Source organism: Notothenia rossii (assembly GCF_949606895.1).
Source record: "Notothenia rossii genome assembly, chromosome: 10".
In the NCBI taxonomy this organism is placed as follows: Eukaryota; Metazoa; Chordata; class Actinopteri; order Perciformes; family Nototheniidae; genus Notothenia; species Notothenia rossii.
Window position 1 is genome coordinate 63,795,515 of NC_136908.1, and position 26,118 is coordinate 63,821,632.

Sequence of the window (26,118 nt, forward strand, 5' to 3'; positions counted from 1 at the left end):
CCGTTAGTTGATAAAACCTGTTGTCATATCAACAACAACAACAACAACAACAACATATAGATCATACTCATGTGTTTTCTCTTCCTCTATATTCCCATATCTCTTCACTTGTACAGCATGTCGCTCCCTCTGTGTGTGTGTGTGTGTGTGTGTGTGTGTGTGTGTGTGTGTGTGTGTGTGTGTGTGTGTGTGTGTGTGTGTGTGTGTGTGTGTGTGTGTGTGTGTGTGTGTGTGTGTGTGTGTGTGTGTGTTTTATAGCACTGTAAATCAGTGTGTGCAGTAAACACAGGAGTGTCACCTGACCAGTCGATGTGTAAACGGCTCTTTGATCCGCAGAGCGACGGGTTGTCAATGAGCCGATCAATACCCACAATGCAAAGCGACAGGGGGATCAGAGGGGGGAAGCATACATCACTTCCTGTCTCAGGGAGCAGAGCGTCAGACGGATCCATCACTGTAGTTAACAGGCTGCACAGAATCAAACATAAATACAAAGCTTTTATTCAGTGCTTATTTATCTGGCTTTTGTGTTTGCTAACTTTCTTTCCTTGCTAGCTCACTAGCTTACTTTCTTTCCTTGCTAGCTCACTAGCTTACCTTCTTTCCTTGCTAGCTCACTAGCTTACCTTCTTTCCTTGCTAGCTCACTAGCTAACTTTCTTTTCTTGCTAGCTCACTAGCTTACCTTCTTTCCTTGCTAGCTCACTAGCTAACTTTCTTTCCTTGCTAGCTCACTAGCTTACTTTCTTTCCTTGCTAGCTCACTAGCTTACCTTCTTTCCTTGCTAGCTCACTAGCTAACTTTCTTTTCTTGCTAGCTCACTAGCTTACTTTATTTCCTTGCTAGCTCACTAGCTTACCTTCTTTCCTTGCTAGCTCACTAGCTTACCTTCTTTCCTTGCTAGCTCACTAGCTTACCTTCTTCCCTTGTTAGCTCACTAGCTAACCTTCTTTCCTTGCTAGCTCACTAGCTTACTTTATGGATTGCTTACTTACCTGCTTCTTATTGGCTTGCTTACTACTTTGTTTCTTCTTTTTCTTACTTACTCGGTTGGTTGATTCCTTACTTGTGTACTTTTCTTTGCTTGCTTTTTCATTTACTTCTTAGCTTACTTTTTGCTTGCTTGCTTGCTTACTTTCTTTAGTTACTTGTTTACTTACCTGTCTCATTTTCTACTTACTTGGTTGCTCACTTAACTAGCTTACCTACTTGCCTACTTGATTTGGTTGCTGTCTTGCATACTCTCGAACATACTTGATGGCTTTCTTGCCTGCTTTTGTACTTATTTGCGCATTTCCTTTGTTGTGTTTTTTACTTACTGACTGTTTATGTACTTGCTAGCTTACTGCTTGCTTCCTTGCTTACTCACTAGTTTGCTCACATACTTTCTTTCCTTGCTTGCTTGGGTAATACTTGGTTTCTTCTTTTCCTTACTTACCTACTTTTCACTTGATTCCTTACTTGCATACTTTCTTTGTCTGCTTACTTGTTCATGTACTTGCTTGTTGCCTCCTTGTTTACTGGCGTACTTACTAGCTGTTGTGCTTGCTAGCTTTCTTACTTACCTACTTGTTTCTTACTGCTGCTTACTTACTTTCTTTCCTTGCTTGCTTACTCGCTATCCTTCTTAATTGCTAGCTTAATTTCCTACTTGCTCACTAGCTGTTGTGCATGCTTACTTACTTTTGTATTACTTGTTTGGTTACTGAGGCTTATTGCTTGCTTACTTGGTTGATTCCTTCGTTGCGTACCTTCATTGTCTGCTTACTTGTTCATTTACTTGCTATCTTACTCTTTGCATCCTTGCTTCCTTGAATACTTACTAGCTGTTGTGCTTACTAGCTTACTTACTTTGTTCTTACTCGCTTGCTTACTAAGGCGTATTGCTTGTCTACTTTCTTTAGTTACTTGCTTACTTTACTGCCTCCTTTTCTACTTACTTGCACACTTACCTACTTGCTTATTTGGTTGCTTTCTTGCTTACTCACTAGCTTGTGTGCTAGATATTCTTCTTGCTGACATATTTGTGCTGAAGCTTACTTGCTTGCTTTGTTTATGCTTGGATGCATCGTCTTTATGTGACCAAATTATTTAGATATAACTGAGTCGTTTGTTTTTGATTTAATGCAATTTGATCTTCTTGTTTTGGGCATTTGTCTTAACTCATTTGTAGCTCATGCTCGAACACCAGCGAGGCCTCATTCGGTCGTTTGATAAATGATGATTTGGTTATTTCTCTTCCTTCTCGCTGCTCTTCTGCTTCAGATCCTTCAGGAGGAAGTGGACGGCGCTCAGGCAGATTGTGAAAAGCTGTGCAGCATGAATTAATGATGTGTTTGGTTCCCGGCGTACAGAGGGGACCAGCAGCAGGACGGACAGACCCCCCCCCCCCCCTCAAACAGGATGAATATCATTCCTGATCTTACAGAGGAGCAGAAGAAGAACTCAGTCGGACTCAGAGAGTTCATCCGACATGTCGAACACGAGAGACTGAAGGAACAAAAAACATGAATTAAACACGAAGAACATGGAGAAGAAATCCATAAAAACGCTTCAGTGGATTCAACCGCCGAGCATGACTCACACCTCTGACACGTGGAGAACACAACGAGGAGATAGGGATGCAACTTTTTACAGTCTCTGAGAAATATTAGAGCTTTTCACTTCCTGTTAGGAACATTTCAACTCAGATTCCTTCACTTCCTGTTAGGAACATTTCAACTCAGATTCCTTCACTTCCTGTTAGGAACATTTCAACTCAGATTCCTTCACTTCCTGTTACATATTTTAGGGTCTTTTGCACGGTGACGCGTTCACTCACTCAGGTACTGAAATGCATTTTTGCACAGCGATGCATTCACTTGCTGTTTTGTACTCAAATGCTTTCTAACGATGGTGCGTTCACTTACTGGATACCTTTGACCTGATGTTGGAAGTGGAAATGTAACAGTGTTTCATCCCTTAAAAGTCTAACCAAGGAGAAGAAAGGCAAATTAGCAAGGCCTTTAAGAATATATAGAATATACCAACATTTTGCATTTATATTTAAATGTAACAATGCCTGGGGGTGTGTGTGTGTGTGGTGTGTGTGTGTGTGTGTGTGTGTGTGTGTGTGTGTGTGTGTGTGTGTGTGTGTGTGTGTGTGTGTGTGTGTGTGTGTGTGTGTGTGTGTGTGTGGTGTGTGTGGTGTGTGTGGTGTGTGTGTGTGTGTGTGTGTGTGTGTGTGTGTGTGTGTGTGTGTGTGTGTGTGTGTGTGTGTGTGTGAGACAGTTTAAATGCATTAAGCCTCAGCAAGGTGTCGGCTAACAGTCTGACGCTCTCCAGACTGACTCTGTATTTCCTCGCCCTCCCCCCCTATTCCCATGGCTCTTTTCCACAATGGTACGACCCAAAAGACATAAAACCCCTTTCTGTTCAGAGAGGGATCGACCTTGTTCTGCCCTCCAGCCTGCAGGAACACCAGATCTATTTTAACGCTGAAACGGTTTCACTGCAGACGAACAGCCTCAATATAACAGAGGGCTGTCACCCGGAAATACTCATTTCTCTTTATTTCTATCTTCAATCTTGGGTTTGTTTGTGTTTTATACTCAAAAACAAGCAATTAGAATTGTTTCACTCGGTTCGAACAGGAAAGATGTCGTGCTCAAGGTCAGAAGAAAGCCTTAAAACCTTAATGAACATTTAAGAAAAGGAGATGTATTGTTGTTTCGTCCAACTTGTGGTATTTGAAGGTCATGTAAGGTCAGTCAGACTGCCAGTAATCAAATATGCTAATAACGGCTAGCACTTAAAACCATATTGGCTTCTGTGCGTCGCCATCTTGGTTTTTTGGCAATAACATTCTTGGTTTCTGTACTCTGAAAAATAAAACTACACCAAAAAAGAATCCGTGGCCATCCCCGTCAGGCCATCTTCATCTTCATTTCTGCTCGTCGCCATCATGGTGTTTGGCCGTCACCTTCTTGCTATTTGTCCAATCACGATATTGCTTTCTCTCCATTGGTATCTTTGTATTTCACCATCCCCATCTTGGTATTGGTGGTTACCTTCTTGGTTTCTGTCTGTCACCTTCTTAGTGACTTTTGGCCGTCATCAACCTAGTGTTTGGCCACCACCATCTTGGTTTGTGTCCAATCGATTGGCTTTGGTTGTCTCCATCTTGATTTCTTTCCATCTGTATCTTCATTTTTGTCCGTCACCATCTTGGTATTGGTGGTTACCTTCTTGGTTTCTGTCCACCTTCATCCTGGGCCAGAAGTGACACAAATGTAACTCCAACCTGAACAAGAACCGGTTGTTTCGATCACATCTTGAAGCGGCGTTGTGGTCGTAGAGACCCTGAGATAGATCCCTAAAGGCATAAGCCATCCGGTCGTCTCTGAGAGGATCTTCTTTGCTTCTTAACTCGACCCTCTGACCTGGACTTGTGGCGGTCAATGGACGGATGGACGGATGGACGGCTGAGGAACAACAGTGAGTTGCTGATTCAGCCGTTCTCAGCACTAATGGCCACTCACTGAGTCCAGTTTCCATTTGCTGTCTCCTCACACTTCTCCACAGCAGACCTCTTTGTGTAATCGATCTGCAGCGAACAGTCATGCATTTTGGATGAGCTTTTAAAGACGGCAGGACGATAGCGTGCTACCTGCTGGTTCTAACTGCAAACAGGAGTCAAGAAGTCACAAAAACAAAACTGCTTAAATGTTCCCGTGGGGACAGTCGAGTTGGACGCACAAAAACGACTACAAATGATGACTAGGGTAAAAAGGTTAACCAAGAGATATCATCATGAAACTTCAACAGTTCATTACTGCCATGCACACCATATGTGTTTATATTACAAGTTTTATGATTGTGTTATTTTGAAATATACAAATCAGGATATTAGTAATGCTCGTTTGGAAGAAATCTACACACACACAAATAAACCAGATTAGTGAAATGAACTCCTAAATGTTGGAGTTTTCTTTCATGTATGAGAAATAAGACTTCAGTTCAAAACAAAATCTGAGATCGGATCATTAAAAACATACACTGAACAAAAATATAAACGCAACACTTTGGTTTTTGCTCCCATTTTTCATGAGATGAACTCAAAGATCTAAAACATTTTCTATATTCACAAAATAATCTCAAATATTGTTCACAAATCTGAAAAAATCTGTGATCTGGTTAGGGTTAGGGTTAAACCTGACTGGTTTTCGGACCCCCCCCAGACCCCCCTAATAAAGCAAAACTGCACGTTTTCAGAGAGGTGTGCTTTAGGCTGGCCACAATAAAAGGCCACTCTGAAACGTGCAGTTTTGCTTTATTGGGGGGGTCTGGGGGGGTCCGAAAACCAGTCAGTATCTGGTGTGAGGGGTAGGGTTAGGGTAATGTTGTGAATCGAGTGGCCCATGGTGGTGGGGGGGTTATGGTATGGACAGGCGTATGTTATGGACGATGAACTCAGGCCACTCGATTCACAACATTACCCTAACCCTAACCCTAACCCTAACACCAGATGCTGACTGGTTTTCGGACCCCCCCAGACCCCCCCAATAAAGCAAAACTGCACGTTTCAGAGTGGCCTTTTATTGTGGCCAGCCTAAGGCACACCTGTGCAATAATCATGCTGTCTAATCAGCATCTTGATATGCCACACCTGTGAGGTGGGATGGATTATCTCGGCAAAGGAGAAGTGCTCACTATCACAGATCTTTTCAGATTTGTGAACAATATTTGAGAGAAATGGTTATTTTGTGTAAATAGAAAATGTTTTAGATCTTTGAGTTCATCTCATGAAGAATGGGAGCAAAAACAAGTGTTGCGTTTATATTTTTGTTCAGTGTCTGTTTGCTTGTCCTGTATTCAGACAACAATCTGAGCTAAGCCCGGTATAGAAAAAGGTAAAAAGTCAAACATTTGAGCACAGTTCATTTATTTATTAAACATAGGTGGTAGAAACACAAAGCCTCGTAACTTTAATATACATTATGTCATATTATACAGATCATTTACAACATCGCAGTACGTTACAGAGAAAGAAAAGGCCACATTAAACGTCACAACGATCCACCTGTTGTGCAGAAACAGTGAACGTACAATCCCAAGACAATCAGATTTGACATTGTTTTGACTTTATACCTGTCATACAGTGAAACACACAGACGTTAACAAAAATATTATTTGAGATTCAAACACTGAGGACACGAGTTGAGGTTTTGCAGAAGTAACGCTTTTTTTTTTTTTTGGACGAACACACAGGACTCAAATACATGGAAGTCTATGAAAATTACTTTGACCTCTTTTTTCAATCTTTCTCCGTCTGGTTTCACGTTCAAATCAAACTACGAGATAAAAAGCCAGTAAATTAAACTTTAGTTGATATTTTTCTTTAACTGCTGAATAAAAAACAGCTTTTAGTTTTTTATATTTTCTACGGAGGTTTGTCTGAATTAGGAATATCAGTCTTTTAGTTATCTGATCACATTTTCTCAGTGTAGCAGTTTCACTTTCATTTGAACAAACGATCGCATATTCGTAGAAATCAGTTCTAACGTTGATTATCACCCAGACCAAAATAAGAAATAAATGCAACAATAATGATCATTTATATAAAAATAAAACAACATGTTGTATGAAAAACGCTCCAAATGGAGACATGGTTAAAATCACAGTTTTATATTGAACGTTATTGAGGAATGTAAGTTAAAAAAAACAACTAAGGAAGCTCAGAAGGGACACATTAGTTTCGGCCTGTCATCCGAAAATCACTCTTTTTACACACATTTTCAGAAAATATATGAAAACCACTCAGCGACAGAAATCCCAAAGACCTGATCCTTTTATTTTAATCGTGAGATAATAACCGGGGTTATCATTTGAAGAAGATATCAGAACCTGGCCTCAAAGATCCTCTCCGCTTCGTACCTCCATTTAAAGAGATATTTCTTTTTTCTTTTCACATTTGTTTCCTCTCAAAACACCAACCAGGAAGACGTCTTACTTACATTCAATATATTCATTTACATTAACATTATTTCTACCACTCCATCGCATCCCTACAGTGCTAACATACTACCGTTCTTCTTCTATGGTACGGATGCATTTGATCGGGTTATCAACTGAATCAGGTTATGATTAAGGCACTAGTAGCTTCTCATATGAATAACCAGATGACTCACTGTTTGCTGATGACACCCTACTATTCATGCCTTATTGCTTATCGGTGCTTGTGTCTTTATAACATCCGCATTCTGTTTTTCAACATGCAGCTAAAACTATGAAGCTTCTCGGAGCATAGCTTTGTAATCCTAACCCTGCAGACCTCTGGCTTTATTTATGTTTCAGAAACATTTTGGCAAACAAAGAAATTCAAGATGTCGGTTTGTTGACCATCGAGGAACCAAAACACATGAAATGGGATGGATTTCCTTTTTGATGTCAGATGTGTTTCTTAAATCACACACAGGTAGGTTTGCTGTAGTCGACATCAAATACAATTCAATTAAAGTTGGACGGATCCATCCCTTCTTCTTTATACTTGTGTTTTAAATGTTTTTACATCGTGTATGAGAGTTTTTCAGTCTGTGGCTATAAGTGTGTGGGTACCACTTTACAATAAGACTACTCTGATAAAGGGTTTACGAATAGTTTGTAATTCATTCATTAATTAGGTTGTGAACATTTTATAAATCATTAATAAGCTTTTATAAGACATGAGATAAACAGGGCAACTGTGACCGGGTGCTTGCCAAATAGTGAGCCCACATGTATCTGTCCTGCTAAGCCTTATTAGAAATGGTAGTGATGTGTTTCCCACTTTACAATAAGGCTCCCTTTGGGCAACTATAAATGTTAGTCACTCGTAAATAAATGGTCATAAGAGATGCCAAGAAACATCAAGATGGAAGGGGGGAATCAACTCAGTGAGCAACAGATACCAAGGATGCTGGCTGATGAAGGAGACAGAGTAAGCTAGGTAGCCAATATAAGGCTTAGCAGTACAGATACATGTGGGCTCACTATTCGGCAAGATGACTACGCCTTATATTGGCTACCTAGCTTACTTGGTCTCCTTCATCAGCCAGCATCCTTGGTATCTGTTGTTCACTGAGTTGATTCTCGCTAAGTAGCCAATATAAGGCTTAGTCATCTTGCCAAATAGTGAGCCTGTGTTGATGTTCTATGTTAGAACTGTTTTATAAATGGTTCTTAATGTAAAGTGGAACCAGTATGTTTTTATTGTCTTGTGTTTTTACATTAGTTTTTTGGTCCTATCGGTTTTGTCTAAATGTATTTATGCTGCTTTTTATATTTGTATTGATGTACAGCACTTTGGTCAACTCTGTTGTTTTGAAATGTGCTGTATGAATAAAGTTGGATTGGATGACCTCTTAACGAGGGACCGCTGGGTGGAAGAGAATTCAGAAGTGATGGTTTCATCCCAACAACATATCACATGAAAACCATCAAGAAACAGAAAGAAAGGAACTCATCTGCATGTCTTCTGAAACACATGAGATTCATCAGAATAAAGTATTTATTTTATCAAAAATAGATCACAATTAAAAAGAATGTCAAAAATAAACAATTCAACAATAAGTGGAAATAAAAATAAAAACTGAAGAAGGAACAAACGTTTAAAAAAATGCATTTTGCTTTCACACTGAAGTTCCCCAGTCACACTCATGTTGCTTCTTCTTTAACGTGAACATAAGATCATTTGGTGACGAGTGTGAACTGGAGTTGGTGATGAAAGTGAAGAAGACCTCGGACACATATGTCACACGAAGTGAAGATAAACCAACATGACTGACTGCAAGTCTTTAGTCATGAGGACGTTCTTGATGGACGTATGCAGAATACATTAATCATGTCTCTAACGCAGTCACAGCTCGTCAGCTGTTCTGTGCAGCAGAATCCCCCCGGCTGCTTTCTGTCCCGCAGAGCAGTCACAACAACTGGCTGGGGGTCTGAGGGAAGCTTCTGCAGGGCTTTTGATGATAATTACAATAAAATAAACATTTCGGAAAGTGTTTTTGGATATCGTTTTAGAAGTGAGAAGTCAAGGGCATGCTAGCTTAGCTTAGCACAAAGACTGGAAGTAAGGGGAAACTCTTAGCATTCATCAAAGTAAAAACTCATTTGCTCTGATTGGGAGGTTTTGTTGGTTTGTTTATAATTGCTTGTGTTATAAATAGCAGTTAGATTCACCATCTAGCTAGCTTTATTAGTTCGGTTCAGTTTGTTTGTTTGTTTGTTTGTTTGTTTGTTTGTTTGTTTGTTTGTTTGTCTGCAGGATTAGAGAAAAACTACAAGTCCAATTTGTATGACATTTGGTGGAAGTCTGTAGCAAGAGAGAAGTTAGCCTTAGAGTTGTTGACTGGTTGTTTGTCGTTGTTTTTTAAGGCTATCAGTTTCCCCTTTCTTCCTGTCTGTTTTTAAGCTAATGTCTTCATCTTCCCACCGGTGAACATGTCCCAGTGCTATTTCTCTTTCGTGTACACATTTTGAATTGGTGTCGACTTTTACCACTTTAATAAAGTCGATGTTTGTCACCAAATAGCTTCGGCTCTAACTGATCCTTACACCTCTAAAGTTTTCCCCATGTCACCATTTGTTATCTAAAACTTAACGGAACTACGTTAAACTCTTTATATTCTTAAGACGGGCTTACCCACTTCCTTTCATAAATCGTAGGAAAGCTCATGCAAACACGTTTAAACAATACATGAACTGTGCAAAGTAAACTGTGAAGTCTGCTGTACTCAACCCCAGTTACTATGGTCTTGAATGCATCGCCTCAAGACGCCTATTGGACTTCCCTACGCTGAACAGCAGTCCATAGAGAGTCTGGGTCTATCTAGTGGCTCCAGATGAGCAGAGAGGCGTTCAGGGACACGAACAGGTGTTTCTGTCGTAATGAGCGACACTGAGGTAGAAGTTATCAATAATAACAGATTTACAGCATTGTGATCAAAAACCCAAACACCATCGGACACATTCAGAACGATCCAAAGAAAATCAGAGGTCTGCGATAAATGCATTTTAACGCTCTTATCTTCCCGTTTCTTCACATGGGGGCAGACTCATCTCTTTTTAAAGTGTTTTCGGCAGGCAGACACTTTCATCAGAGCGGCCAAGGCAAACAATACAACGACAAAAGTTAAAAATCTACAAAATAATTAAACAATTCCTTTCCATATAAAACATAGACAGCATGACACTTTAAAAAATATAGATTTAGACTAACTCCACCGGACGAACGTGAATTATTTGAATAAATATTATCGATGATCCCGTGTTTCTGTTGACATGCTCTACTTTCCCAGCATGCAGTATTATGTTTTGGTTTAAGATATGCAACGTGCAGACAGGACTTCTTCTTCTCTACCGCAAGACGAGCAAATCTCCCGCCTTTTGTTTCACGAATATACGAAGGACTCCAGACATTTTGTAAATACGATGATTCAAGTAACGTTTGTCGTACCTCAGAGTCCTCTTGTGATGGGAAGGCGTCTCCAAACCGTGTACGAGTGTCAGTGTTTTATCCCGTTCATCAGAGGAAGGAGGATGAAGAAGGAGGAGGAAGAAGAGGAAGGATGGGAGGTTACACTCTTTTGGTTTGACGAGGTGATGCAGGAGCAGCTTCTTCACCTTGAAAAACAAAAACAGAGAAACGTGTTTTTGTTACAAAGTATTAAAGACTGATTATAACATCTAAGCGTTAATATCCGACTGAACAGCGAAGACTTTCCAGAACTGCAGTTCCTTTAACGGCCACTTGAGGCTCCACAGCATTCGATTCAGCTTCAAGCCCATTTTACAACCTTTAGACCCTGATTGATTTAAAAAAGGGCTTTCCAGCTTTTATTAGCCCCTGATTTACAGACGTCTCTTTCCCGATTTAAGTCAATGGGAAGAATTTGTTTTGGTAGTTGTAGTAACACCGTTTGGCCACTACGACAATGTGCTTCAATGTCCCTGGAGCTCGGTCAATCCTCAGACCCCCATGTTATAATTAAAAGAGCAACTTGCAGGGTTTTTTTTTTATAGATTTATGCTTAACCTTGCCTGAAAATTACAATTAAAAAAGTGAATGCAGGATTTGATATGTTTTACGAGACATCAGGAATTCAGAGGGAAAGGAGCCGTTTTGAGCTCGGCTACTAAAAACTGCTTTTTTTTAACGTCAAACGCGTCACATTACGTCACATGGGGGAGCAACTTTCTCAGACTCGTTCTCTGCCCAATCCGCGGTAGTAGTTTGTAGTGGTTGTGATTTAGTGAGCTGGTAATTTTACATTGCATTTCACAATTTGTAATCATGGTGAGCAGAAGTTTGTGCAGGTTTTAAAAACTCCTGCTTGTCAGGACATCAAGTCCACAGTTTCCCTCACAGGAAAAGGACTGGAGCTAGCTTTCCTTCCTGGGTGCATCCACCTCTCCACAGCTGAAGCCTATCAAGAAAAACGTTTATCAGGAAACCGTGTTACATCTTTCTCCCCCCCCTTCGCTTCTCTCTCTAATAATAATAATAATAATGGCTTTAATTTATAAAGCACTTCATATTTGCATTCAAATCCCGAAGTGCTAACATCGTAAAAAGAATAAAAAGCAATAAATAAAAATAAATAAGTAAAAAGAATAAAATAAGATAAAAGGGTGATAATAAATAAATAAAAGGTCTAGGGAAAGGCTCTATTGAAGAGGTGGGTTTTGAGGCCTTTTTTAAAAACCTCCACGGTCTGTGATGCTCTCATGTGGTCGGGGAGAGCGTTCCACAGACTGGGGGCAGCCGAGCAGAAGGCCCGGTCTCCCATGGTACGGAGCTTAGTCCTCGGGGCTTTGAGGAGGTTTGAGTTGCTGGAGCGGGTGGTCCGCACGGAGGTAAGGGGGGTGAGGAGTTCCTTGAGGTATGGAGGGGCTGTTCCATAGATACACTGGTGTGTGAGGACGGAGACCTTGAATTCGATCCTCAATTCCACGGGGAGTCAGTGTAGTGATTTCAGGATGGGGGTGATATGATCATATTTGCGCACCCTCATCAGGATCCTAGCAGCGCTGTTCTGGATGTACTGGAGCCTCTGGATGCTTTTCTTAGGGATCCCGATGAGGAGTGCATTGCAGTAGTCCAGCCTTGAGGAGACAAAGGCGTGGACTAGCTTTTCCGCGTCAAACAGAGTGAGTGAGGGGCGGAGTTTGGCGATGTTCCTGAGGTGATAGAAGGAGTTTTTGCACAGCTGTTTAATGTGGGCCTCAAAGGTCAGATGGGCGTCCATTTTCACACCCAAGTTGGTGACTGTTGAGGAGAGGGTAAATCTCTCTCTCTCTCTCTCTCTCTCTCTCTCTCTCTCTCTCTCTCTCTCTCTCTCTCTCTCTCTCTCTTCTCTCTCTTCTCTCCCCTTCGCTCCTCTCTCTCTCTCTCTCTCTCCCCTTCGCTCCTCTCTCTCTCCCTCCTTCGATCCTCTCTCTCTCTCTCTCCCTCCTTCGATCCTCTCTCTCTCTCTCTCCCCCCTTCGCTCCTCTCTCTCTCTCCCCCCTTCGCTCCTCTTTCTCTCTCTCTCTCTCTCTCCTCCCTTCGCTCCTCTCTCTCCCTTCCCCTCCGGTACACAGCACCCAGAGCCATATAATATATATGGCGCTGACAGATATCTAAACTAAAGCAGATACAGAGAGTAGGTCTGTTATACTGAGTGATATATATTATACACACTGCTCTGCTTTCTGCACGGACCTCACAGCTGTTCTCTCTGGAAACAGCAGTAAAACAGGCGTACATAAAGGATGGATGGTGGCAGTTTTAGAAGGGGGATGATTTTAACCGTTTTTATTTCAGGGGGGATGTCATCCCCCCTCAACTCGAGTACCGAGTATTATCATAAAAATAGCACGTTTATTTATTATAACAAACCATGTTCCCCAAGTAAAATCTCATATCAATTATAATGTTTAATCTCTTTGAAAACAAGAGATGGGACTATCAGTCCTGTATAGAGATCATCAGTCCTGTGTACAGATCATCAGTCCTGTGTACAGATCATCAGTCCTGTGTACAGATCATCAGTCCTGTGTACAGATCATCAGTCCTGTGTACAGATCATCAGTCCTGTGTACAGATCATCAGTCCTGTGTACAGATCATCAGTCCTGTGTACAGGTCATCAGTCCTGTGTACAGATCATCAGTCCTGTGTACAGGTCATCAGTCCTGTATACAGATCATCAGTCCTGTGTACAGATCAGTTCCATAAAGTCATGCCAAAACAGCAACATTTTACACGATAAATACGGATTTAAATATCAGCATTTGCCACGGAAGGCGAGTGGCAGCTACCGTAAACCTTCTCTTATCTCTGGCATCTTGAGGCAACTCCCGTTCAGCATGCGCAAATGCCACGGCAAGTTGTGGCATTTACTTGCCACAGCAAGTTGTGGCATCTCTGGCATATACTTGCCACAGATACCACGGAGTAGCGGCCTCTGTGGCAGATGCCGGAAGTACTTGCCACTGCCTGCAGATGCCACGAAATGCGCCAGGCCCTACTGTCCTCCTCCAGAATCCTGTCTCTCCTCCACCTTGTTGACAGCTCATTATATCCGTTAGCGCAGCTAGCTAGCACGAGAAGCTAACAACAATTCACGTCACCGGTGCGCACGCTTTCTCTCTCGCTCGCTCGCGAAACACACTAACACACACCCTCCCGAGCTTGAATGACACACAGAGACCAATCGAGGGCATGTCTCGTATGATCTGTATGAAAGTGGCCATGTCGGCAGGCCACATCATGTAGACAGCCAGTCACCCTCTGTGAGGCAGAGTCAGACCCACATTTGCGCTGCGTTGCGTTTACAATACATACATAACAAAAAGAATCCTGAGGCCAGCAGGCCACTTAGCAGGCCAGGCCATCGGGACACCTCCCGGTGCTCCCGATGGCCAGTCCGGGCCTGGTAAGATGCGAGCGAGAGACACGAGGAGGTGACGCGAGGACAGAGGAGTCCTCAGGTATTAAATGTCCTCGTTCACTCAAACGTCACTCTTAAACGACGTCTGTTAATGATGACATGTGCTCAGCTGTATCCCCTCTCATCGGGCTGAACTGAATAACTCTTTAGAACCGGACCATTTCTGGTTAAATATTCATTTAAATGAATGAATCTTTCTCTTGTTAGTCAATGAATTCAATGTATGATGGTTGGTCCTGCTTTTGTGTTCCGTTTTGGTGTAAATAGCCTACATTTAAATACAAATATAATGATAGTAATGTGAAAGCCTTTTAGAAATGAATTGCACATAATAATTCCCACGGAGCTGAGAGCACTTATACATTTATGTGACGCTTTTCCACTCATCTTCCAGTTGTCTGTTTTCCTCTGTTGAAATGGACCAGCTGTGAAGGTGGGGGCGGGGCCAGCTGTGAAGGTGGGGGCGGGGCTTTTATACGCGAGTAGTGAAAACACTTCCACGTAGTCTGCTCGCGTGTGGCTTTCGTCTCCTCCCTCACCCCTCCTCCCTCACCCCTCCTCCCGCACCCCCTGTATTGCATTGTTTTACTTATGCGCAATTACTTCATACTGTCTTTGTCTTTTTCGTCCTGCATTTATTGGGCCCCCCTCAGAAAATAACTGGCCCCAGCCTGGCCCCCCCACTCAAATTGGTCTAGAACCGCCACTGAGAAGCACTTCCTGTTCACTTAGTGGGTGTTTATAGTCTACAAGTTTAAAAGATATTTACAAAGCTAGGAAACATATTTACGTGTTTACTTTGTTGGGTTTCAGAAAAACATCATGTCATACGACTGTTTCGTTTCTAGGGTATGACTTATAGATAATTGGTCTCAAAATATGATCATTTGAAGTCCGATATGAGGTAATATCTGAAATGTGGACCCACGGCCCTATCAGAAACGTTGCTATCAGAAACAATGCCCGACTGTTTTGGACGTAATATGGTCGGTGTTTACATTAGCATGGCTAACACTCAGAGCTAACCTGTACTGGAGAGCATGTGTGTGAAGAAGCAGGAAGTAAAAAGGAACTCACCTTGTGGTATAACCGGCAAGAGAGAAAGCCTTTGAGCTCCAAACTGTTTCAGAGAGAATCCTTGATAATCCATGATATGGCGTTTCATCACGGCAGCATTTAGTTTAGACAGTAGCTGCCGGGTCCCGCATGAGCTCAGACCCCTCCTCTTTAAAGCTTTATACCCAAATCAGCACTTTAGAAACAGGAAGTGAAACAGAGGGATATGAGGCATGGCTATAATGGGTGATCTGTTTGGTGTTTGGAGCAAAACACTTCATAGACATGTTTTTATATATTTGTATATATCTGAGACCTATGCTAATGCCTAAAGATAGCATGGTAGGTGCACTTTAAGTTTCATGGCACAACTAACCTTGTTGACATAAAAGTGCCATGACTTTTCTTTTAAATATTGTAGATACATATTGATTTTGATGCTCTGAAATATATATATATTTTTCCCCATGGTCCCCAAGGCTGGAAATAACATTTTTCCGACGTCAAGAATATTATAGACTACTTTTCACTTTGGGGTTTGAATTCATTTCTGAGCAATAACATTTTCGTCTCGTTTTTCTTTTGCACTTATGGTCTCATAACTATGTGTACATCCATGTGACATCCCTGTTGTCTACATGTGCTGATAGCTTAGCTTGTCACGAAAACAACATGGATATTACTCGATTGTGCAGCACAGAGTTCATGTTTTCATAGCATTTTACACAAAAAAAACCCTGAGATGTAACCCCTCGGGGCCCCAGCAGGCTGTAATCCTGACCCAGTTTATTCTCAGGTGGCTCAGATATGGACGCCGGTGGGAAGCTTTAATAAAAGGTCTCCTGCAGGACGGGATGACGGTGATCCGGAGACATCGTTTGGTAAAGTAATCCAGAGAAACTCAGGGTCTCTTTCCGCCTGGCTGCAATGAATAACACACTGTTCTCCAGGAAGAGGTATTATGAGATCTAATCAATATCAGAGGGGTCGACAACAGGAGGTATGAGGTTGTGTTTAGTGGTGTTACTGCAGCGTGTATTTATGTACATTTAATTTAACTGCTGCCTTTAGTTTTTTTATGTTTTAATGTATTTGATTTTATAAACACATTCGAACAACTATTTAATTTGTATTATTTATTTATTGATTAAATACTAGAGTGTATTTATTATTTTTATTAAGTATTTATTTATTTGTATTATTTTTTATTCTTTTCTTTTCTTTAATAGAATACCTGAGTTTCATTACAAAAGAATATATATATTTTATTGAATTAAATATATTAACTTATTTTTTTGTGTTGAAGTAATTGACTCAATAATTAATACATTATGTATAAACCCTATAATCTCCCCTCCATACCAGCAGGGGGCACTGCAGCATGAATCTCTTAATGATAATACAATTAAAAAAAATCTCCAGCCAATCAGAATCCAGTATTCTCTGTTGCTATGGGGGGAAAAATCATAATCTATAACATGGCCTAAAAAAAAATAGTGATTTTTTAAAGTGATTTTCCACCAGCTGCATATAATAAGTCCCTGCATTTAATACAACAACACAACATTGTTTACATTGTTGTGGTCCCGTCACCATGGCAACCAGCAGCTGTTGTCACAGTGTTTTTTTTAGTGTCGCTGCTTCAGGCTCTGTAGCCGCCATGCATCAAAGTGTAAAAGTGACACACAAGTCTTTAAATACCGCTGACCTCTGACCTGCAGCCAAAAACCTGTCACACCGCGCAGGGGATACACCCATAAATACATACAACAAGAAATAACTGATAAAAAAGACCTAAAAGACTAAATAAAAGTAGATCATTCATAACATAACAAATTAAATAAGATCTGTATATGCATTTGAATCAGAGTTAATTAAATACAATTAAATAACATTTGATAAATATTTTTTAAAAACGTGCATCTTGTTCTATAATATAACAACTATAACATTAAAATGTGTATAATACAGTAAATGCAGGTGTAATAAACCATGTTGACCCTGCAGGTGTTTTGAAAGGGCTCTGTCTCTAGATGTGATCCAGCTGCAGGAAGCTGCTGCCCCCTGCTGGCTCACACCTGCACCGACACCACACTGCACTCACACATCTGTCTGCAGGATAAGTATTAATACCTCACAGTACAAATAATATTTAATGTCCCTTAATGTAATGAGAACCTTATGTTGGACCACACCATTAAGTGATCAAACTCCAACACCTCTGAACCCCCCCAACTTTTAAAACACCAAAACTCACCTTTTTAGACCAGTTTTAGCGGTTTTAACATGATCGATGCCGTGTGCTTGTGATAAATGTGGATTTATTGCTCGATTGTAATTAGACTTTTTTTATTGTACTGTATTCTTTTCTTCTGTTATTATTATTATTGGGTTTTTACTTTCTTATTTTTCTTTATTTTTGTATTTAGTTGATTAAAAAGTTAGATAATTTTGGTACATTTAGATTCTGCCATGTATCCACTTGCTCCACCCTCCAGTCCTGTAGGGGGCGGTTATGCACTTTGCTGCCAACCATCAAAACAACTCATAAAATAATATTTCATTTTTTGGAGGGCTTTTTGAAAACATGTCAGAGTAATGGCTCTGCTTTATTTAATATCTGATACCCAGGTAAATGTTTCTGCATTAAAAACCATCAAGCTTTACCTCAGAGACACATTTTCTGCAAGTATTGTGACTAAAATAGAAGATTGTGTTGCATTTTAAGGGTTGCTTGTTGGTAACTAGTAGCTGTGTGTGCAGCTGTGTTTCTATAGAGTACATTTCTGTTTAATACTTATAGGAATCTTGCATTTGTTTGTGTTTACATGCTGCCTATAGTCTGGTGTATGTGAAGGCATATATATCTGTGTGTTAACGGTCTTACAAAAACTATAAGAAGCTACAGAAAAAGTTAATCTGTATTTTTATTGATGGACGTTTGAATGTTAGCATGTGGGTTAGCCATGCTAAGTTATACCTTTGTTCCAATACCATTCTGTTTGTATGTCTTACAAGTACATGTAAGAGCATTTCAAAGCACAGCTGAGATGCTTACCTGTGTATATTATCAGTCAGTACTGCATCATATTATATACGATGTATTTATGAGTATATGTTAAAACCGGACTATGAGAGTTATTGCAGCTGAAGTGCAGTAGAAGGATAAAAGCAGCGTAACATGGAGTAAAGTTACAAGTATGACAAAATAGATCTGAATACTTTAGTAAATTAACTTCCTCCTCTGTCAACATTGCATCCCAGTCTTGACTTTATTTTCGTAAACAACACATTTTCCAGGATTTTGTCTTTAAATTTGTATCAAATCATCAGTTCTTGTGACAAACCAGGGCTCAACGCTAACTTTTAAAAGTGGTTGCCAGGCAACCAGGCATCAGCTTTTGGTTGCCAAAACTGAAAATACAGTTGCCATTTTTAGTCACCTTATATTTTAAATAATTAAGATACTATACAGTTATACATCAACTGAATAATGAACATGTGACACAAAAGAATGTTCAAATGCTTTACAATAAGTAATTAACACAATTAGTTGAAACCTAAGTGGTAGGAAACTTGTCCACCCTCAATGGCTGGTATACTAAACACCAGTAGTGCAGCTGCTGTCATGTTCTTCACAGATCACTAGTTTCTTGGTCATCCATTGTCTTCCTTTCAAATGTGGGTTTGACCTTTGTGCTGACCCCCACCATAGATCCACTGGCCCTTCAGCATTGAAGTCTTGGATTGGCCAGACTAATACATTTATAATGTTAAATAAATTAAAACCATTCACATTTAAGAATTAGATATTATTTTGTAATGCTGTAAATTTCCTTTAATATGTCTAACTATATTTAAAATACCTTTTTATAGAATTGATTATATTTTTATGCAAATATTTTCCTATGGTAAAGTGTTGTTTTATTTTGGTAGTAATAAGATCGGGACTCTTATTTTGAAGGAACTTTTACCGGAAGTGAATACACAACAGAGCAGACTTTACACATTTCCTCTTTGCTTTTCGTTCGGGTTCCCCTTGCACTTTATCAGTTGAATCACTTTGAACATTCGTTTGAGATGTTGACGGGTTAGCCAAACGTTTTACCGCACAGTCAAACAACTTCATTTGCTTTGCCATTTTTTGTAAAACAAACACACGGCGCACCGCGCACGCAAGTAAACGTGCATGGCTTTCTGGCTCCGGACCGTAATCGCACCGATGCACGTGAAACTTCAGTATCAGGTTCCGACTGGTCACAACAATAATTAAATATCACTCTTAATACAACAAATAAATAACATTTATCTCTTTTGGGGAACACATTTTGCTGTTTGCTGTCCTTCTTTCTCTATGTTAAAGACTGGTTGCCACTGATGGCAACCAAAGGCCAAGAAGTGGTTGAAATTTTTTCTTAATGGTTGCCAATGGCAACCTGGCAACCGTTACTGTCGAGCCCTGCAAACCAACACAGGATAAACTTAAAGGTTTTCTGGTTTAACTCACCTCTCTTTGTGACGAGACGTCCAGATGTTGGTCGTCCATCGTCTGTCCGTCCGTCCGTCGATGATTAAACTCCATCCATCAGATAATAATCCAACGTCTCCAGGAAACTCTTTAAATCTTCAGTTTCTTCCCAAAAGAAATTCCCCTTTCTTCCATCAGGTGTTGTTGACTGAGTCCAGAAACTAAGGTGCTTTAATGACGGAGGTTTTTGTGGAAAACACAGCAGGCGATTCAGTGTGTTGACTTTTCAATTTGCGTTTATGGCGTTGAAATGTTGACTTTTGAAACCCTTTTTCAATAATAATAAGTTTTATCTCTTGGGTCATGTGACTGGAAGATCATAACCTTATTGGATGTTTTTTTAGACTTACCTAAGATGCTTAAAATATTGGCAATTATTCAATATCAATAGATTTTAAACAACTACTAAACTTTACTGAGGGTGACAGGTGGCAATACATTTGTAATTTTTTTCAAATAAAATAACATCAATGCCAAAGATTCACATTATGGCACCTTTTACCTTCCATACAACGAATTTTCAAGTCTTTTTTAAATTAGTTTTTTGGGTGTTTTGTTAATTAAATGTTTGCTTTTCCATACAAACTATCAAGAAAACTGCTCGTTGACGCTAAAGTGTCCAGCTTAAGGTATACATTAATATCTTGGTGTCCATATTGGGCAAATCCATCCCAAAATCAGCATCACTCGGGCTCTAAAACATCCCGAATGTCCTATTTTTCAGTCAAACTATTGAATGTGACAATTTCTTTTTTGTTTTGTTACTTCCTATCCCTTGTTATATATAAAAATATAAGCTCAGTAGTGTCTCTGAGAACTTGTGATGGACATTTCTGGTTATTTTTTGTGCATCTTAACCCTAAAATATCCTAATTAGAGCATAATGTGTTGTTTAGATGACGTCCCCTGCAGGACGTGTCTTGCAGGAAATGTGCTGAATTGTATCTTTTTCAGTGCTAAATGTTGAAATGAAGCTCTGGATCAGACAACATGGAGGCTTTTTGCACAACATGGTGGTTTCCGTGGCTCGTCCTTCACTCCCGTGTCAGACAATACAGAAAGTCTGAAGGTTGCTATAGAAACTGCTTCCATTTCATTTGGAGACGCAGCGCTGCGTTTCATCCACTTGGTGGCGCTGCTCGTTTGGGTGAAAGAGAACTGCTTTTTTTGTGTATTTAGATGAAATTGGTCCTGTGTTGTGTCCCTCCTCCTTCAAATAATATACAAATAAGCAAATGTAAACTTTAAACCTGAATCATTATGGCAATAAATTACTCCTTTACTAAGATAAACATTAAAAAGAACATTAATAAAGTGCTTGGCTGTCCATCAGGCCGCGCAAAGGAAGACAGTCTTTAGATCAAAGTGGATTATAATCAGAGGAGGAAAGTAACTAAGTACATTTACTCAAGTACACTTTGAAGGTACTTTACTTGAGTATTTCAATGTTGTACTAATTTGTACTTCTACTCTACTAAACTTGAATGATCAATCATTATAAAACATATCATATCTATTATTCTGACATGGGCCAATCGGCACAACGACTACTTTTACTTTTGAGACTTTCACTATATTTTGATGAGAATACTTTTCTACTTTTACTTGAGGAACATTTTGAATGCAGGACTTTTACTGTAACAGAGTATTCCTACACTCTGGTACTTCTACTTTTACTCAAGAACAAGATCTGAGTACTTCTACTTTTACTCAAGTACAAGATCTGAGTACTTCTACTTTTACTCAAGTACAAGATCTGAGTACTTCTACTTTTACTCAAGAACAAGATCTGAGTACTTCCTCCTCCTCTGATTATAATCCAGTGTTTGGGTATAAACGAGGACCCTAACCCCTGAATGAATCCATGTCGCCCCTCCCTCTCTCCCACAGTGTAATGGATATCAGTTTTTTGGGTACACGTGGATTTAAGTCGTCCTAAACGTTCCCCTTTCTCCACTCAGGCCTTGTGTAAAGGAAGAACAGTTTTGGGGGTATCAATGAGGACCCTAACCCCTAAATGAGTCCTTGTCTTGGTGCAAACGGGGACCCCTTCCTCCCGCCCACAGTGTGTAATGGAAGAACAGTGTTTGGGAATATGAGGAGTACAATCCCTCCTAAATGAATCCTTGTCTTGGTGCTAAACCTCAATCCTTGTTGCTGCGTAACTCTATCCCCAAAGACCCCAACACCCCCCCTCAGACGTCGGTGAGCTTCCCTGTGTAGGCCTTCCTCGGGCTGCAGTTGGTGTGTTTCAGAGACTCCTCGTCCTCCTCGCTGCTCTCCAGGAACTCGTCCTTGTTGTCACTGTTGATCTCAAACTGCTGTCCACAGGTCACGTGTTTGTACTGGAAGTGCTCCTCGTGGTCCGTCTCGCGGTGGTAGAAGTAGTTGAAGTTGGACACGATGACAGGAACGGGCAGAGCGATGGTTAAAACCCCGGCGATGGCGCACAGCGAACCCACGATCTTTCCTCCGATGGTCACCGGACACATGTCTCCGTATCCCACCGTCGTCATGGAGACCACGGCCCACCAGAAGGCGTCCGGGATGCTGGAGAACCCTGAATCTGGGTCGTCTGTTTCTGCAAAATACACGGCGCTGGAGAAGAGGATGACTCCGATGAAGAGGAAGAAGATGAGAAGGCCCAGCTCCCTCATGCTGGCCTGGAGGAGAAACAAGTGTTCGGATCACAAAGTCCAACAGGGGGTGAGGACACAAACACTTCACTGTCTTTGTACAACAATATGCAACGAGGTTTAGGATCGCAGCCTTCCACAGTGATGGAAACAATCATTGTGGGGGGGTGCAGGGTATACAGTGCATTTCAAAGCTCTTTGTTCAAGTGTTCATGAGTTAGGTAAATAAAAGAGTCTTGCACTTGCTCCTGTATCTGCTACCAGGAGGTTGAACTAACTCATAGCCTCTTTCTACAAACCTGATATCTCAGGGTCAAACTGACATGCTCCTAATGTCCTCTCTCAGCTAGTTTGTTGTTGTTCTTGTTGTTGTTGTTGTTGTTGTTGCTGTTATCTAACATTGCCCAATACCTTAGACATCTGCTAAAGCTCATACACTGATAGTTATTTTGCTCTCTGAGGGTGTCGTCCAGTTCCGTGTTTTTGACCTGTTATGAGCGGCGGCCCAGCCTCAACCAAGAGATGCCTCAATGACTGATTGTAGTCTAACACAACCTGTTGATGTGTGATGACTAGTCTCTCAATCTGGCTCTGAGTTCAGCTGCTTTACCGGTGAGGTCTCAGACACCTTTGAAGGTTTTTGATCATTTGAGGGTGTTTAGTTTGGAAAGTAAATTCTAAAAAAGGATAACTTTCTCTGTATTTCCTCGAGCTCACGTCCCTCTTCTTTTCCACCACCACTAAAACCAGGCTCTACATCTGACTGAGGATTGTGTGCAGGATCCGGTTCAGTCTGCATATTTCCTTTTCAATTATTCATCCATCGCTGTTTGTTTTGTCACCACAACCTCCACAGGCTTTAATTAACAAGGTGAGCGCCCTCCCTACTGCCCCCACTGGCCTGGAAGAGTATTTCATTACTTATCCAGACACAGGCTCAACAGCGACTAAATCATATCTTTGGGACGGATTAAGTTAACAAATTGGACAACCGTCTCGGCACACTGGTTACAAACACTTCACAAAAGTAGTATGGTATCCTAGGTGTGTAGTACTCCACCTGCAGGGTCTTCCCGAGGATCTGCAGCCCCTTGGAGTGTCGGGACAGCTTGAAGATCCTGAAGACCCTGACCAGGCGGATGACCCTCAGGATGGCGAGGCTCATGGCCTGCTGCCCGTTCCCCTGGTGCTCCGCCAGCTCCAGACCCAGCGTGATGAAGTACGGTATGATGGCCACGATGTCGATGGTGTTCATGATGTTCCTGAAGAACGCCGCCTTGCTCGGGCTCGCCAGGAATCGAACCAGCAGCTCGAAGGAGAACCAGATGATGCAGAGCGTTTCCACGATGAAGAACGGGTCGGTGAAGGGGTTCGGCTTCTCCACTCGAGTCGAGGTGCCGTTCACCTGAGGGCAGAGGGGGAGAAGGGGACATTTCAAAGACTCTTTACTTTGACTTGAGTCGAGAAGTTTAGTCAGTACTTCTACTTTCACCAAAGTACTTTTAAACACGAGTATCTGTACTTCTACTGGAGTACAGGATGTGCTTTCCCCTCTCTACCTGCTGGAACAGCTGCTGAGAATCCTCACGAAACTCGGGCAGCGTCTCCAGGCAGAAGATGACGATGGAGATGAGGATGACGAGCACGGAGACGATGGCGATGCCTCGCGCCGGACCCGAGCTCTCCGGGTACTCGAACAGGAGCCACACCTGGGGAAGAAAGAGAGGTGAGTTTTACTGCAACCAGGAATTAAAAAGAAGAAAGGAAGTGGCTACGAATAAACATCATAAAAGTACCCGTTCATTCATAGTTCCACTTACTGATATACACCTGAACATGAGCAGGAGAGGACTCTTTAAAGTAGAGACACTACATACTGATATACACCTGAACATCAGCAGGAGAGGACTCTTTAAAGTAGAGATACTACATACTGATATACACCTGAACATCAGCAGGAGAGGACTCTTTAAAGTAGAGATACTACATACTGATATACACCTGAACATCAGCAGGAGAGGACTCTTTAAAGTAGAGACACTACATACTGATATACACCTGAACATCAGCAGGAGAGGACTCTTTAAAGTAGAGAAACTACATACTGATATACACCTGAACATCAGCAGGAGAGGACTCTTTAAAGTAGAGACACTACATACTGATATACACCTGAACATCAGCAGAGAGGACTCTTTAAAGTAGAGACACTGAATACTGATATACACCTGAACATCAGCAGGAGAGGACTCTTTAAAGTAGAGACACTACATACTGATATACACCTGAACATCAGCAGAGAGGACTCTTTAAAGTAGAGACACTGAATACTGATATACACCTGAACATCAGCAGGAGAGGACTCTTTAAAGTAGAGACACTACATACTGATATACACCTGAACATCAGCAGGAGAGGACTCTTTAAAGTAGAGACACTACATACTGATATACACCTGAACATCAGCAGGAGAGGACTCTTTAAAGTAGAAACATTACATACTGACCTGAACATCAGCAGGAGAGGACTCTTTAAAGTAGAGACACTACATACTGATATACACCTGAACATCAGCAGGAGAGGACTCTTTAAAGTAGAGACACTACATACTGATATTCACCTGAACATCAGCAGGAGAGGACTCTTTAAAGTAGAGACACTACATACTGACCTGAACATCAGCAGGAGAGGACTCTTTAAAGTAGAGACACTACATACTGATATACACCTGAACATCAGCAGGAGAGGACTCTTTAAAGTAGAGACACTACATACTGATATACACCTGAACATCATCAGGAGAGGACTCTTTAAAGTAGAGACACTACATACTGATATACACCTGAACATCAGCAGGAGGGGACTCTTTAAAGTAGAGACACTACATACTGATATACACCTGAACAGAGAACTCTTTAGGTAAATTATTTCACTATCTGAAGGAATATAAGGTCACAAAGGGGTTTAGTTTTCTTAATGAGTGTCAGACATAGACCTGGCGCTGGAAGTCGTTCTCCGGCAGGGGGCGCTCCTCCTCTTTTATGAAGCCCTCGTCCTCCTTGAAGTTCTCCACCACTTCTTCTCCTAACTCGTAGAACTTGATCTCCTCCATGAAGATGTCCACGGGAACATTAACGGGTCTCCGCAGCCTCCCCCCGGACTGATAGTAGTACAGAATCGCGTCAAAACTCGGTCTGTTGCGGTCGAAGAAGTACTCGTTGCGAAGATGATCGAAAAAACGCATCCTTTTCTTCGGGTTCCCGAGTAACGTTTGTGGAAACCGCGCGAGCGTCTGGAGCTGCGTCTCGAAGCGCAGCCCCGAGATGTTGATGAGCACGCGCTCGCAGCAGCAGTCCTGGTTCCTCGTGCTCTGCTGCGGGTCCAGAGCCACAGTCTCATCCAGGTTCTCCACGGGAACCACGGTCATGGTTCCCCAGGTTCCTCAACGCACCGCCGCTCCTCTGCACTCCTCTGCGCTCCTCCAACGCTCCTCTGCCGCTCCTCCGCCGCTGCGCGTAATTTGGCTTTTTCGCGTCTTTTTCCTCCTTTTTCTTTGTCTTTTCTTTTTACTTCTTCTTCGTTTCTCCGTGTCACGTCTGCAGGTGAGCTGGCTCTTCTGGCATTGTGTTGCCCTCCCCCCCCCGCTGCGCTTCTCACCTTTCCGCGTGCTCTCTCTGCCGCGGCTGTCTGGACTGTCACATTCACAGAGCCCTCCTCGCGCTGACGTGTGTGTATGCGCTCACTCTGAGACACACACACACACACACACACACACACACACACACACACACACACACACACACACACACACACACACATATGCTCGTTATGGATCCAATCCAGATATTCAGCAACAAGCGTGCACACATTAAACCCTGTTTCAAATTCCTTATTATTTGTGTTGCTGCTGATTTCCATTAGAAAAACTGTTTATTATTATTTATT

The 26,118-nt window shown here is 41.5% G+C and overlaps 1 protein-coding gene across 1 annotated transcript; it reads right to left on the reverse strand.

Moving 5' to 3' along the window:
- Nucleotides 1–5,911: 5,911 nt before the first annotated feature.
- Nucleotides 5,912–25,912, reverse strand: LOC307021990 (potassium voltage-gated channel subfamily A member 3). Its single transcript, XM_079654560.1, has 5 exons — nt 25,169–25,912; nt 23,733–23,882; nt 23,234–23,578; nt 19,517–22,200; nt 5,912–10,643 (listed from the first exon to the last, which is right to left on the reverse strand). The coding sequence occupies exons 1-4, from the start codon at nt 25,598–25,600 to the stop codon at nt 21,733–21,735; spliced, it is 1,395 nt and encodes a 464-aa protein (XP_079510686.1). The 5' UTR covers nt 25,601–25,912; the 3' UTR covers nt 5,912–10,643; nt 19,517–21,732.
- Nucleotides 25,913–26,118: the final 206 nt, after the last annotated feature.